The sequence below is a fragment of the Dama dama genome, chromosome 11 (genome assembly GCF_033118175.1).
Source record: "Dama dama isolate Ldn47 chromosome 11, ASM3311817v1, whole genome shotgun sequence".
NCBI classification, from domain to species: domain Eukaryota; kingdom Metazoa; phylum Chordata; class Mammalia; order Artiodactyla; family Cervidae; genus Dama; species Dama dama.
In genome coordinates, this window is record NC_083691.1 from 6,663,948 (window position 1) to 6,679,691 (window position 15,744).

Here is a 15,744-nt window from a genome sequence, read left to right on the forward strand (position 1 = left end):
AAATAGAAAATTTCAGAAAAGCACAGCAAAGAATCATCAACACTAGCAGCATCCTGTAGAGATAACCACCATGATTTCCAGACGTTTCCTTGACGATGCAGACACAAAATTACACGCAGGTAAACACTTGAATGTGGCTTAAAGTTGCATTTGTATGGCATCAGGCTGTTTAATAATCTGCTTTTAATTTAATATATTTCTATGCACTCACTTTATTCCCAATTTTAACATTTTCCTGGATCGACCTCAGGCATCTGGTCTTTAAACTCCTTTTACACTGAGCTAAAGCCCCCATCTGGTCAGCGTCAGCCGCCACTTCTGAAACCCTGTTCAACATGCACAGACGTGGCTGATACCTAGGAGTGGTCACCGCGTGTCTCCGGACCTCAGCACACACGCTCTGAAGCGCTGCCAGCTGCAGTCAACGCCAGGTTCAAGTTCTAGCTGCGCCTTTCACAAGACGTGTTATCTTGGGCAAGACGCTTCAATCTCCCTGAACCTCAGTTTCCCCAGTTTGCGAGCCAGAGTTGGCTGTGACCTACACCTGGAAGGGCTCCGGTAAGCACGATGCAGGGGGAAGTGTGGCCCGTGATGGTGAGAGGCTGAGGGCACCGGAAGTGCTCCATCAGGGGCCCCATCAAGAAAGCCTGTCCCCACGCCCCTGCCCGAGGTCGGGGACTCGGTCACTCACCGTTTCCTGTGCCAGACCTCAGAGACCAGCTTCTGATAACTTCTGCACAGGGCTGGCTTCTTGTCTGTGCGCACCAGGCCTCCACACTCCAAGAAGAACTGGGTGAGCGGGGGGCTGGGGGAGGGGGCAGGGAGCCAGGTCAGCAAAGAAGAGAAGGGGCACGCGGCATCGTTTACAAGAGCTGGCTGGAGAAGCAAGTGTCCTGTGTGGGGATATACCAGGGCCCCCCAGAGCCATAAATACCTGTAGGTGACTTCACAGACCCCACCTGTTATGGGGCTGAATTGTATCCCCCCCAAATTCATACACTGAAGTCCTAACCCCCCCAACCTTAGAATGTGATTGCACTGGAGATAAGGTCTTCCTTTAAAGACTGTTGTGTAAAAATTAGAGGAACCATCACTCCTCCTTTTGTCGGCCCCTGCTTAGAAACTCTTCCTGAGCCTGAAGGCCTCTCCCCCACTTCTTTTTTCTTTGTTTTTGTTATTTCATTACATAAGAAATAGTCATTTATTATAGAAAAATTAGGAAATACAGATAAGCAAACAATAGTAACTGACCTTAATCCTACCATGTGAGTGAGGATAGCTACTCTAAAGATTTGGGGGCATATCCTCCTAGAATTTTCTATGCACGCAGAGCCCCATCCCTCCCCTCCTTCACACACACACACACACACAGAACCCTTAGTTCTGTGTGAGACCCTGAGTGCCAGACAGAGGAGATGGCCCAGCCTCAAGGGGTAGAGGGTGTCCTAGATGGAAAATAATATTTTCACCCCCAAAATGGGACTGCACCATACAAAGGTTCACAACCTCTTTCTACTTATCATATTCCGAACTCCTCCCCGTTTCAGCAAATACTGTCCTGCACCATATTTTCCTGAACTCACGTAAAGCTGGTCTATACTAAATTTGTGATTTTTATGGGCCTTTAACATGGAGTTGATGATGGACAGGGAGGCCTGGCGTGCTGCGATTCATGGGGTTGCAAAGAGTCAGACACGACTGAGCGACTGAACTGAACTGAATTGAACATGCTTCCAATAAACGGCAAGGTGAGGAACAGCACAGACAGCTTTCTCAACCTCTCTGGGTACTGGAACCTCCTTTAGGATAAATTCCCATAGGAGGGATTGCTAGGTCAAAGGGCAGGTGTGGTTTGGGGTGTCTTGATGTGTACCCACATCCAGGCTTCTGTGAGCAACACACACGACCCAGCTTGGGGGCAGCAGCTGCTGTTCCCAGGGCCCCCCCAACTCCCAGATGAGGTGAAACCTACCAGTTGGACAGGGCCTGCAGGGCCGCGTTCATGTAGCAGGAGTTGCCGAGGTTCTTCATGCCCGTGAGGCCTGTGAAACCAGCATACACAGAGGGAGGGGACGGTGAGCACTCGGAGAGGAGCCGTGGCTCCCGAGCCCCGCCGGGACCTGCCCGGGAAACCTGCCGAGTCAGCCAATGGAGTCCTACTCCCTGCAGCTCCAGTTACCGCGGTGGACGGAACCCACGGACCCCTTCGGCCTCCACCCCGTGCAGCCCACTGTCCACGCTGAGCAAGGGCAGCGACCCGGGTTGAAAGAAGCCGGCCTGCCCAGGAGCACAGGGCTGAGATGGGGCTGAGGGCTGCCGGGCCGCACTCCAGGGAAGGCCCCGTGTCACAGAGACCAGCCTACACCGCCCCACCTGCCCAGGCAGCAGAGCTCGCGGGGCTGGCACCTCGTGGGGCTGTTACCTCGTGGCTTGAGGTCATCGTCCTCTGACTCGGACTCTCCTTCGTCAGCCACAGCAATGGGGACGGCTTTCAGAGGGTGGGAGGGCGGCGGAGAGTCCTGCGTTTAAGAACCAGGGTGAGAAGTCAGGAAGACTAGTGGGTGAGAAAGGAGAGGGGCTGGGGGCAGGCCCACGTGTCCATCCCTGCGCTGGGGTGTTGGGGGAGAAGCCCAGACCCCAGACCTCAGTCAGCCCACCTGAGCAGGGGGCATGGTGGGTGAGAGAGGGCCTGAGTTTGAGCAAACTCCGGGAGTTGGTGATGGACTGGGAGGCCTGGTGTGCTGCAGCCCATGGGGTCGCCAAGAGTCGGACACGACTGAGTGACTCAACTGAACTGACCTAGTGGCCTTGCCCTGGGAACTCTCTGACTTGTACTTTACTTACCATAATGAGTAATAATATTTATAATTAATTTGAGAAAAAATAGAAACAAAGAAAAAACAGGCAGCCCAACTTTTCTGAGACAAACACTGTTGATTATTGTATCTCTGTTACATATAAACTATTAATACACACACACACACACACACACACCCCCCCCCCAAAACCGGATTTGTATATACTTTTTATATACTTTTTTGTGTAAAAAAAAAAAAATCATATATATTGATCATGTATGTCCACAAACAGTCCATACACATTTATTGAGCACCTATTATGTGACCCTCAGTGTCAACATGGAGGAAAGACAGCACCGCACCCAGACACGTCAGGCCTCTCCGGGGGCTCAGATGCTGCTTGAATGACCCCTCCCTGAGGGTCAGCTCTGTGCTGGGCTCCCTCACCCGCCTCCTTGAAGGGCCTGAATGGCTCCTGGCCTGGTGCACTACCTCGGGGGAGGCTGTCCAGGTGTGTCCCACGCCGGCCTCAGCCCAGGGCACCCCCAAAGCCGCCCTGCCCCCCCCCAGTCACCTCTGCGTCCTGAGCCCTCACACTGCCCTAGACAGGGCCGGGGCTCAGCAGGCATCAGCTGACCTGAGCCTCAGCGCCACCTGGGAACTCGGAGCGGGAAGAGACGCCGTCGGGGACCCACTGCCCTCGCCCTCCGTTCGCCACCAGCTGGCCTCTGCGCCCCCTCACCTGCTCTGAGAACTTGGGCACGGGGCTAGGCGGGTGGGCCGCCAGCCGCGGCTCCAGGAACACTTCCTTCTCGCAGGCGTAGCACCACACCCTGAATGTGGTCAGGTTCACCGTCAGGTTGTGCTTTTTCGCCTAGAGGGCAAGATGCAAAGGCAGGAGAAGACACTGGCCTACCAGGGCCACGGGCTGCCTCCGCAACGCGGGCTCGGGAAAATCTCAAGATTTCCAGGAATCTCAGATTCTGCTCCCCCCGCCTCGGCCAGGCGTGCCAAGGGCTGCGGCTGCCTTCTCTCTTCCTTCCTTGCTGTGACTGTTCCCATTTTACACACACAATCTCCGAGGCCCAGAGAGGTGGGTGGAGCCAGGGGGCGGCTGGAGCTGGGGCCTGAACTCTGGGCTGTCTGACCTCGGGGCCCATGCTCCCAGCCACCACGCTCACCTGTGCGTGGAGGGTGCTGTGGTCAGCGAAGGATTCTCCGCAGCCGACGTAGGAGCAAGAGACCTGGGGAGAGAAGGAAGGGGAGCGGAGGGGGCAGCCCAGAGGACAGACAGGGCCACGCTGTGAGGGGGTGTCCCTGCCGCCATCCCCTGGCACCCCCAGGAACCAAGACCTGGCCGTTGGGCGGGGACACATGTTTGCACACCCAAGTTGCGCGCTGGGCACAGCTGGCCGTCACACAGCTGTCCCGCCTCTGAGCAAGATGGGTGGTGGGCCCTGGGCTGAGAGGCCTGGCTGCTGGGCGCCCTGACCCTCTCCCCCTCCACTCGCCCCTTTTCCACCAAAACCCCACTTCCTGATGGGCCAGTTGGTGGGACCATGCTTTTGGTCGGGGGCGGGGGAAGCCTGGGGCTCATGGCTGTTTTCTGACAGGGGACACTGAATGGGCAGAGGCAGCCGGGGGGCCCTGTGCTGACCCCGTGCCCCCTGGTGACCTGCCTTTGGCCTTACGCTCTCCTCCCCCAAATCCACCCAGCTCCCGAGGCCCAGCTCGTGGCCTCCAACCCCGGCCCTGGCTGTCCGACTGTTTCATGGCAGGAGAGCTCTGGTGCACCCTGAGCGGTGGTCAACACTGCACCGGCTAGTGAGGGCCTGTCGAGAAAACGCGCTTTGGGCTGTCACAGAGGCTGTGTCACGTTCCGTCTTGGTCTCTTGGGGGGCGTCTGTGGGCTCCCGGGAGGCGGGGCCGTGACTCCCACTTCCGTGGGCCGTCCCCAGGGCGCCAGACAGCGTCCTGCAGTGTGGTTTACCCAAAAGGACGAGGTCAGAGCCCTACAGAGTCCTGTGTCTCCTGCAAAGAGACTTGAACTGTGACCTGTGTGCCCAATGGCTGCCTTTTTTTGTCTCTCGTATTTGTTTTCAAAGAAATTTTTAGTAAGATTATATACTGTGATATATACCTGCAGGAAAGTTGGAAAACACTAAAGTTATAGACAAAAAATGAATTACCTGTAATTCTGCAACCCCCAGAGAAAACCGTCACTTGTTCACACATCTACTGTTACTCTTTTGGGTGAGCATGATAATCACAACCAGATTTTACTGGACACTGTCTACAGGCCACACACCCTGTTAAGGCCATCACAGGCACCATCTCGTCAAATTCTACCCTAAGGGGGGTCCACAAGGCGAGGGCAGTCGTCAGTGTTGCGGCCTCTGCTTTATAGATGGCAAAACGAAGACCCAGACTGGCCCGGGGGGCGGTGGGGTGGGGTGTGTGTGTGTGTGTGAGAGTGGGTGGGCGAATGCTCAGTAACTCAGTCATGTCTGACTCGTTGCAACCCCATGGACTGTAGCCCGCCAGGCTCCTCTGTCCATGGGATTCTCCAGGCAAGAATACTGGAGTGGGTAGCCATTTCCTCCTCCAGGGGATCTTCCCGACCCAGGGGTCAGACTCTTGTTTCCAGCGTCTCCTGCGTTGCAGGTGGATTCTGTACCGCTGAGCCACCTAGGAAGCCCCGGCCCTGGCACAAACTGCCACTAACAAGCGCCAGGGTTCACAGCCAAGACGCTACATCGTCTCACATGCACATGCTGGACAGAAATTTCCCCTTCATGCCGATGGGCTCATTCAGTCCAGAGTCTTCTCTAGCCTGCTTTTCCCTCGTCATCTTTAATGGTTGCCAGGGCAGGCAGCCCAGGGGCTGGCGCACTCCGGGGCCCTCTTGGCTTGGGCACCACACCCGAGACATCCATGCCCTGTGTCCCTGCCCAAGGTTTCAGGCAGTGCCCACGGAGGACAGGTATTCCCAGCCCAGAGTCTGGACCCAGCTCCAGGCCCCCAATAGCTGCAGGAAACTTACCTGGAGACAGGCCCACAGGTTGGGTCCAGAAACCCCACATGACTGACAGGTGCTCTGTGTGAGGTGGGGAAAGAGAGGAAGAGGAGGGTGTGAGTGGCCCCAGAATGTGTGCCATCAGACTCAGCTCAGAGGCTTTGCCTCACAGAGATCCAGCCCATGGGGGCACTTTGAGCTTTACTGTTTGAATTTTGTTTTTTCACATGCCTGAAAAAACATTTTCAACACAATCACTTAAAGCTTAAGCAAAGAGACCCCTTAATATGCTCTCATCACACCTTCTACTCCTTCCTGACACTCATTTATTTAAGCCTTTCTGCCCGCCTAGACTATGGGTTCCATGAAGGAAGGATGGACTGTTTTGCCTACCCCTGCAACTTCACAGAGTCTTGTACAAATAAGATCAGTGTGTTTGTTGACTACAGAAACACCCAGGTATCTGTTGATCAGGATGACAGAGCCTGCTTCTGGTCCACTTATATCTCTCCTCCCTGCTTTAACAAAAGAATCTATGTATTTTGGCTGAGCACATGGTCAGTGAGCTACAGACTATGTGTCTTAGCCCCCACTGTTATCATAGGGCTCAGTTCTAGTCAACAGCTTAACAGTAAAAAGTGACATGTGCCACTTCAGAGTTTTGCACAACCCTTGGTCTCTCTCCTGTTTCCACTGGCTGGAATGCAGATGTGATGGCAGGAACTGAAGCAACCACTTTGGACCTGGAGGTGAAAGCCATGTGTTGAGAATGACAGAGCCACTCTATCAGAGCTACCTACATCTGGATTGCTCAATGAGAAAAGTAAACTCCTATCTCATTTAACTCACTATATTTCAAGGTCTTTTCATTATAATTTAAACTGTCCTAAGTAACTTTGTCTGTGCCTGTCTAGAACGGCAGTTTCCAGCTGAGCTTCCACAATACCCAGTGTGTCTCTGCCAGTTGTGAGATGAATTCTAAGTGCTGGTCTCTGTAGCAGTTGCAGAGCTGATCCCTGGTGAGGGATCACAATGAGCCAGGTATCCAGCTAAGTTCTTTGGACCTTGCTCATGTAATCCTTATCACAGTCTCTGCAACAGGTCCCAAGAACCCCTTCTTACAGATGAGAAATGGAGGTTTGGAGAGGTCATGAGCCTACTGTCAGAAGCACTGTCAGCTGAGGAGTCAGGGTCATCAAACTTACGGGAAAGGCCCAGTTTCCCCCCAAGGGTGGCCACATTGACCCTCAGGCCTCCATGGGAACTTCTTTTCACTAAGCCTGGATTCTGGCTGTGTTTGTAAAAATTCTGAACATGGCTCTCTCAGTAAGGTTGAGAAGGCGCAACTCATCCCATTAGTGGGGCTGAGGTTTGCAGTCTGTCTTAGGGTCTCTTGCCAAGGATGCTAAGGGTGGCAGGAGACCAGTCTGCTTGGTAGACTCAAAGTCACTGCTCCTGACCTTTCCAAATTTGTCATCTCTTTCGTGACTTTCTGATTCCACAGTTCACTCCCATCTTCCCAAGTTTTTTTTTTTCATTTCAGTCATATGAATGATAGAAGTATTATATGCTTGTTTCAACAATTTAAATGATACACATATGCTATATATAACATGTAGCATACTATATACAATACATATATGCTGTGTATAATGTGTAGTATATTACATATAAAATATACATGCTGTATTTGTGTCATACATTATATACATGCACGCTGTACATATGCTGCTGCTGCTAAGTCGCTTCGGTCGTGTCCGACCCCGTGTGACCCCACAGACACTGTACATAATGTATCATGTATTACATATATGCTCTATATAATATGTAGTGTACCATATATAATATATATACGCTGTATTAACTTGAAGTATTTCTCTCCATGCCTTTGGCTAGTAAAAATGAGATCACACTATACAAACTTCTCAGTAACAGGCTTCTGCCCCCTATTTAGGGCCCTCCTTCCAATTCTGAACACAGAGACCCCATCCCATTCTTTGCGATAAGTACACAGGGGCCCACACTACGGGCACAGACGCCACAACTGCCTCACTCATTCCCTTCCTGGTAAATACGCTGATGACCACCAGTGTTTCCCTTTCACAGATAATGCTCAGGAAACACTGCTGTATTTGAATCTTGTAACTGGTGCATACACTGCTACTAGAGACATTCCGAGAGTGGGAACTGAACCCTGCAGTCACGGTAACTCGACTACAAACGTCAGGTCCACTTCCCTCCCTCTGTCGGCTCTGAGTGAGAGCGTGTATGTGCCGTATGCATCTGAGATGGTGCCGTGTTGGTTTCCTGGCGAAATCCTTGACCACCAGGGAAGCCAAGCACCTTTTTTCAAGAGTTACTCAGCCATCTGCGTTGCCTCCATTGTGAGCTACCTGGTTCCATCCTCGCGCCTTCTGGGTATTTTAAAACCACGTTGGTTTCATTTTGTAGATTTCCAAAAGGCTGCCATGTCCCAGCCCGGTCCCCCAAGTTCTGCCTCCCTCTTCCCGCCTTGTTCGTCTCCTCCCTGCTCTCAGATTTCCCAAGAAACTCAGTTTGTTTCACTTATTCCTTTGTGCAGACTCAGGAAGAGACCCGGCGGTAGACAGTGCAAGTGCACCGCAGCCTCGCTCTGCTCTTCCTCCTGACCACACTGAAGCCGTGTTCCACAGGTTAGCAGAAATTGGTGACGAACAGAAATGGAACTTGTCTTACACAACAGCAACTAAGGGAACAGCTGGGTAAAAAACCCCTCTGCCTGAAGCCTGCCTTCACTGAGCAAGCTCGCCTTAATTATTATTATTTTTTAAACTGCAAACCCTCTATGCTTCATATAGCCTATACATCACCAGACTCCCTAACCACCCCTACAGATAAGAGCTCTGATGTATGGGTCGCTATAGTAATAGGGTTGAAGCTGTTTTTTCAGAAACTTGAAGTCTTGTCCAGTTCGAGCCGGCTAAGACTGTTTGGGACCACTAACCCTAAAACTGGGTGTCTGTAAGTGTCCGATAAATGACCTTTTGATGTCAAAGGGCCCAAAACTCCAGCCTCAGATCATGCTAAGCACCTCAATTTTTGAACACGCATTCTAGGAAGAAGCACGTAACTCAGACACACCTGTGCAGAACACTGATGACCTCATCTCTCCCCACGCCTAAGACCACCCTGCTTCTTTATCCCACAAATATCCCGTGGCCCTCGCCTTCTGGGAGGCTGATCGGAGGCTTGTTCTCCTGTCTCCTCCCTTGGCTGCCCTGTGAATCAACCCTTTCTTTGCCGCAAACCTCGGTGTCTCAGCATTTGGCTTGCTATGAATCAGCAAATGAACCTGGTTCAGTAAGAGCAAGCAAAACAACTTCAAAAGAAGCCGCAGGAACTTTGAAGAATCACGCCTGAGACTAAACCAGCTCAGGCCAAAAGCCACCCAGCACCTGCTGGGGCAGGGAGGCTGAATGACCAGTGTTAGGTGCCTGGAAAGAAGACCCAGAAACCTGTCTGGGAGTCTGACCCAACCCCCTCCCCGGAAACGGCCCCTACATACGGCCCTGCCCCTGAACACAATGACACTATACAGGCAGAAGGCTGCAAAGGGCCCGGATGTCCACCCACGGAGGATCAGCTGTGGAGTCCACACAATGAACTATGGCGCAACCTTAAGGCAAACCATGAGATCCACGTGCTGAGGCCAGAGAGCTCCGAGATACGCTGCCAGGTGAATAGAGCATGTGACCAACACAGCTACAGTACACTACTTTTTATGTAACAGAGGGGAAAATGAAAAATACGCATTCCCAAAAACAAACTCTGAAAAGATACAAAAGAAACCAATGTTTGTGGCTGTCTGGAGGGTGGGATGGAGAGGGTGGGCACAGGGTGGGTGGGAGGGGGACCCCTTCACATTTTTCTTCTTACGTCATTTCCATGTGAAAGTGTTAGCTACTTTAAAAAAATTTTAATCTAACAAACAGACAAAAACACATCCTCCCTATTCCGTGTGGCCCACCTTTGGGAATCCCCTGGGGGTCCCACAGTTAGGACTCCAAGCTTCTACTGCAGGGGGCATGGGTCTGATCCCTGGTCAGGGAACTAAGACCCTGCAAGCCACAGTATAGACAAGAAAAAAAAAAAAAACCAGTGGCCCACCTCTTCTCTTAGAACCTCCCTGAGCCCTTCTCAGGCCAAGTGTGCAGAAATGCCCGTGGACTCTCGGAGCCTGACTCTCCGCCTTGCACCTGCTCCAGCCACTAATGGGCATCAGTGCTCCCAAATGGATGGTCTGCGTGGTAATTAACGGCTGTCAGGACGCAGCCCCGGAAGGCCTCCTGAACAGACGCCAGCTTTTCCATTTACATAAAAGGCCAAGCAGAGACTGCTAGGAGCCAGTGCTTCTGAGGCTTCAGAAATGTCTGTATCCCAGGAATGTGGCAGGGGTCGGGGGGTGGGGGGCGGTGTGCCCTGGGTGTGGGCCTCAGCCCCAGAAGGTCTGACCCTTTACCTTGGATTTGAGCAGCAAGTCCTCTTTGGTCACCTCCCCTATCGAGTCAAGATGAGGACAAAGGTCCCTGGAGTCCCCCATGCTGGCCTGGGCTCACCTACAAGGAAACACAAGGGATCCTGGGTTAATGGCAGCCCCTGCCTGCTGGAGGCAGGAGAGGCTGGGGGTTAAGTGCATACTTGGGTCTCGAGCCTCAGATCTGTCACGTACTGGCTGGTGACCCGGAGAAGCTACTTAGCTGCTCTGAGCCTCACCCTCTTCGCCTGAGGATTGGGGAGGGAGATAACACCTTCCGGAAAGGTTGCTCAGAGGATTCACAGAGGAAATATCAGTGAAATGCCTGGCCCAGGGACAGCAAGTGCAGGGAGATGATTAGAATTCAAGCGCTGGGTGTGATGATAAGAACTGTTGATAGGGAAGACGCAAGGGTGCTTCTTGCATTTGGGGAGCTGTCTGTTAGGGAATCTAAAACCACAGTCCTTCTGTTCAAAGAGACCAGCTCCCTGACCTGGAGACCACTCTACACCAGGGGGCAGCAGCAGGCAGGGTGGAGACGCCAGGTCTGAAAACCAAGTAGGAAGGCAAGAACAGAAGGGGACCACCCTCTTTTATGAGCAAGCAAGCTCCCTCTTCTCAAGAGTTTCAGAGAGGCCAGGTGACCCAAAGGCCACTTATCTCACTTCCTGTGAGAAACCCCACTTAGAGAAGAATCTTTAAATGCCACGATACTAGAGGAGGAAGTCAGAGCAGCAGCTCCTCCAGAAAATGTTATTTGAGAACTAGAAAGTCACAGAGAAGGGCGGGCAAACAAAGCTAGGAAGGGGTCTGAAAGATGTTCACTGAAGCACCAACGGTGGTGTATCTGGGTGAGAGATTTCATAAGAGCTGTGCTGTTGTTGCTTTTTTTTTTACAATTATAAAAACAAAACTCAGATGATATACTTTTTAAAGTACAAGGTATAAAGTAAAATAGAGGGCTTCCCTGGGGGCTCAGACGGTAAAGTGTCTGCCTGCAATGCAGAAGACCCGGGTTCAATCCCTGGCTTGGGAAGATCCCCTGGAGAAGGAAATGGCAACCCACTCGAGTAATCTTGCCTGGAAAATCCCATGGACAGAGGAGCCTGGGAGGCTACAGTCCATTGGCTCACAAAGAGTTGGACACGACTGAGCAACTTCACTTCACTTTCTGGTGACTCAGTGGTAAAGAATCTGCCTGCCAATGCAGGAGACAAGAGTTCCATCCCTGGGTCGGGAAGATCCCCTGGAGGAGGAAATGGCAACCCACTCCAGTACTCTTGCCTGGGAAATCCCACGGACAGAGGAGCCTGGGAGGGTTAGACTCCATGGGGTCACAAAAGAGTCAGACACAACTTAGCAACTAAACAACAATAACAATAAAGTAAAATAAATTGCTGATGATATTGTGGCAAACTTCCATCCTGACGCTCTTCTGTATATAATTCTTCTCTTTTTTAAATCAGAAGGAAAAACAGCTATTTCAGTTTGAAAAGCAAACACTTCCTTCAAGGGAACTCCTTGGTCGGCTGGGCAGCTCTGTATTTTGACTGTGGTGGTAGTGATATGGATCTGTATGCATTTGTATGTTATTAGCCGCTCAGTCGTGTCCAACTCTTTGCAATCCCACGGACTTCAGCCCTCCAGGCTCCTCTGTCCATGGGATTCTCCAGGTAAGAATACTGGAGTGGGTTGCCATTTCCTTCTCCAGAGGATCTTTCTGACCCATGGATCAAACCCGGGTCTCCTGCATTGCAGGCAGATGCTTTGCCATCTGAGCCACCAGGGAAAACTGCCTGGAACTGAACACACACACACATAAACACACACACACACACACAAACACACACATAAACACACACACACACACACACACACACAAATGAGTAAGGGTAAAACTGGTGAAATCTGAATGAGTTCCTTGGGTGTACCGGTCACTCTGCTGGTCATAATGCTCTACTACGGATACACCAGAGATGCGGTACCACTGGGGGACTCTGGGGGAAGGGAACATGGAACCTCCCGGAACATTTTTTGGCAACTTACTGTGAATCTATAATTATCTCGAAAGAAAACGTTTAAAAATAAATAAGTAAATGCTGCCGCCACCCAATATTTTAGCAGAAATTGTACCCAGGAACCTGGCTTTTGACTCTAGCTCCAAACTATTACCGAGAAAAAAGGCCCATTCAATCAAAGATGCAGGAGAAGCCAACAGTGCTTTAATCAAAGGCAGAGGTTGTGCAACCACCAGGCAGAGGTGAACCCCTCCCCCAGGCACCCTCCTGCAAGCCCCTCCCCACCCCGAAGAATCTGCCAGTGGTGAACTGGCCCAGACTCCACGACAGAACAGGGGTGACTGGTGCTGACGAGGGGCCAGGTCCCGGGACTAAGTTCTTTCCGTGCCTTCTTCCCTTGAAAGCTTCCCCGACCATCTCAGAGGCTGGGCTTTGCCCCATTTTACAGATGAGTAAACAGGACACCTTCTGGCCCCTGGTATCTTGCAGAAAGGAGCTCCAGGGCTGAGGCCAAAACCCAAGCAGGTCAGACTCTTGGCCCACTCTTTGGAACTTACAGAAAATGCAAACATATGCGGAAGTAGACAGAAGTGTGTAACCTGCCCCCACGCATTCATCACCTGGCTTCACAATTAATCCATGGCCAACCTTGCTTCATCTCAACCTGCCACGTCCTCCCTTTTGCAGCAAATCCCAGATATCACATCATTTCATCCACATATGTTTTTCTATGAGACTCAAAAAAGAAAAAAGAAAAAAAAACCCACATAACCACGATTCTATCATTTCACCTAAAAAGAAAAATCTGTACTTCCTTCTCGGTCCATGTGTAAGGGCGACACCTGAGTGGGAGAGGCTGCGGGCCTACCTTTGTGCAAAGCGGCAGCCCCAGGAGGCAGTCACCCTCCGCATCCTTCGGTCCCGGCCGACAGTGGGGAGTCGCTGCGCCGGGCTGGGGTGAGCACAGGCTTCCGCTGGGGGACCTGGGAAGACAAACCAGCACACTTCATGTAGTTCTGTTAACCTTAAAAATCACTCTTGAGGTTTCCCTGGAAGAGTCAGCCTGACGATGCAAGGGATACCAGTTTGATCTCTGGTCTGGGAAGATCCCCACATCCCTTGGGGCAACTAAGTCCTTGCGCCAGAACTGCTGAGCCTGTGCTGAAGAGCCCAGGAGCAGCACCTACTGAAGCACGCACACCTAGAGCCTGTGCTCTGCAACAAGAGAGCCACTGCAACAAGAAGGCCACTCGCTGCAACGGAGGGCAGCCCCTGCCGGGTGCAACTAGACAAAGCGTGCTAGCAGCAACGAAGACCCAGCACAGCCAGCATCAAAATAAAATACACAAATCAACCTTGAAAAAGAAACACTCTCAACACCAAGCAGAAGCTATCAACAGCCCACAATTCCTCCTGCGGGGTGGGGGGGGAGTGAATTTTTGGACATTTGGGGCATCCACAGGCTAGACATACTCCCCAGTCTGTCTCCAGGGACAATAAAAACACACCACTGCTGGGAGGGCTGAAGTAGGCTTGGGTGGAGCAGGCAAACAGGGTCAGCCCTCCCCCCGGGGGGGTGTCAGACCCCTCACTAGTCACTGCTGGGTGTTACCTTTGTGATCCCTAAGAGACGGTGGGGAAGCGGAGGGCCACGGGGGGCCGCTCCAACAACTGCTCCCCGCAGGATCGGAGGGTCCACCCTTTCCACGAGTGTCAGCGAGACCCTCAGATCATCCTTCCAGTCTCCCGAGAACTTTCCACTGCTCAGAACTGCTGACCCCCGAGTCGTGAGCAAGCCTAGGCTACAGACACAGCGCCGTGCGTCTGCACGTCAACACTGACCCCTGCCTTGGTGGGCCATGTCTTCTAGGTGTGAGCAGTTCAGAGAGGGAGAGGCAGTTAGAAGCTACCATTTAAAACGGTCACGTGACAATGACAGGGCTCAAGGTTCTGAATTCCAAGGCTCCTCACTTGAAGTCAGACTTTTAGTTTTTTCGTTTCCACTGAGGTCAAGTGCGCTGGGCGGCTGCCAGCTTCGCACTATTTTAAGCTGCTGTATGTGGGTTTTTCAGTGTCTTTGGTATGCGCCCCATCTCTTGGGCTAGATGGTGAAGCCAGGTCACGAGCGTGAGACTCCGTGCCAGGAACACTGCCCCAGACAAGGACAATGGTTGACAGGCCCACTCCTGACTCACAGGTGCCATCAGACGACTCAGGTTCTTGCAACTTCAGTTACAAAAAGAAAAAAAAAAAGCCCTGTGGCAAACAGACCTGTGTGCTGTCGCTGTCCCTGCTTTACGGATGAAGAAACAGAACAGGAGTTTAAGGAGCTAGGAACCTGGCCAAGATCAATCCTGGACTAGTAAGCAGTGGGCGGGACCTGACTGGTCTGTCCAGCACCCAGCCTTGCTCTAAGTCAGGGGTCAGCAAACTTCTTCTATAAAGGCCCAGGTAGGAAATATTTCAGGCTTTGCAGGCCATGCTGATCTTTATCATGTACGTTAATTTTACTAAAACCAAACCAAACCAAATGGCCCTTTTCTATTTACAGGCTAGGCAGGAGAAGATGAAACGTTTTAATCCAGCACAGAAATTAACGAGGTAGAAACAAAGGAGTGAAGAGGAGACCCTTTTCTGGATGAGTCACAGGTGGAGGAGCTGTACTCCCAAACCAGCCAGGTAGCAGCCTGGGGCGCTTCCTGGGGTGGGGCTTCCCGGACATCTCAGGGGCTGCTGCCCTTCTCTGAAATGGCCCCCAAGTGTCTTGTTCATGCTCTGTGGGCCTGCAGATCTCCAGGGGAGAAGGTTCTGCTCCCCAGGGGGCTCTCAGGGGTCTGGGGAGAAACAAGCACAGACCCAGGAGGAGAACCTCATGTACCGAGGATGCCAGACACAGGTTCCTCTTATTTTCAAAACTTTAAAGATGATACTTAAAAGTAACCTATTAGGGTCTGTATTACAAAGTGAAGGGAAGTCGCTCAGTCGTGTCCGACTCTTTGGGATCCCATGAACCATAACCTACCACGCTCCTCCATCCATGGGATTTTCCAGGCAAGAGTACTGGAGTGGCAACTGGAGTGGGTTGCCATTTCCTTCTCCAGAGGGTCTTCCTGACCCAGGGATCAAACCCAGATCTCCCGCATTGTAGGCAGACACTTTACCATCTGAGCCACCAGGGAAGTCCTATTACAAAAGCAACACAAATTCATCACAGAGTTTGTAGAAGGGACTTCCCTGATGATCCAGTGGTTAAGAATCCACTTGTCAAGGCAGGGGACATGGGTTCGATCCCTGGCCTGGGAAGATTCCACATGCCAACGGGCAAATAAGCCTGTGTGTGTCACAACTACTGAGCCCACACCTGCAACTACACCCACGCTCTGCAACAAGAAGCCACCG

At 51.9% G+C, this 15,744-nt stretch overlaps 1 protein-coding gene across 1 annotated transcript in view; it reads right to left on the reverse strand.

Annotated features, from left to right (window-relative positions):
* Positions 1–15,744, reverse strand: part of USP20 (ubiquitin specific peptidase 20) — a 42,070-nt gene that overhangs the window by 18,363 nt on the left and 7,963 nt on the right. Inside the window, exons 2-9 of the mRNA XM_061154417.1 lie at positions 13,214–13,328; positions 10,313–10,409; positions 5,842–5,895; positions 3,980–4,042; positions 3,541–3,672; positions 2,423–2,519; positions 1,973–2,042; positions 692–805 (exon numbers count right to left, since the gene is read on the reverse strand). Coding sequence (XP_061010400.1) covers positions 692–805; positions 1,973–2,042; positions 2,423–2,519; positions 3,541–3,672; positions 3,980–4,042; positions 5,842–5,895; positions 10,313–10,393 — 611 coding nt within the window. The 5' untranslated portion in view covers positions 10,394–10,409; positions 13,214–13,328. The remainder of the gene's footprint in view (positions 1–691; positions 806–1,972; positions 2,043–2,422; positions 2,520–3,540; positions 3,673–3,979; positions 4,043–5,841; positions 5,896–10,312; positions 10,410–13,213; positions 13,329–15,744) is intronic.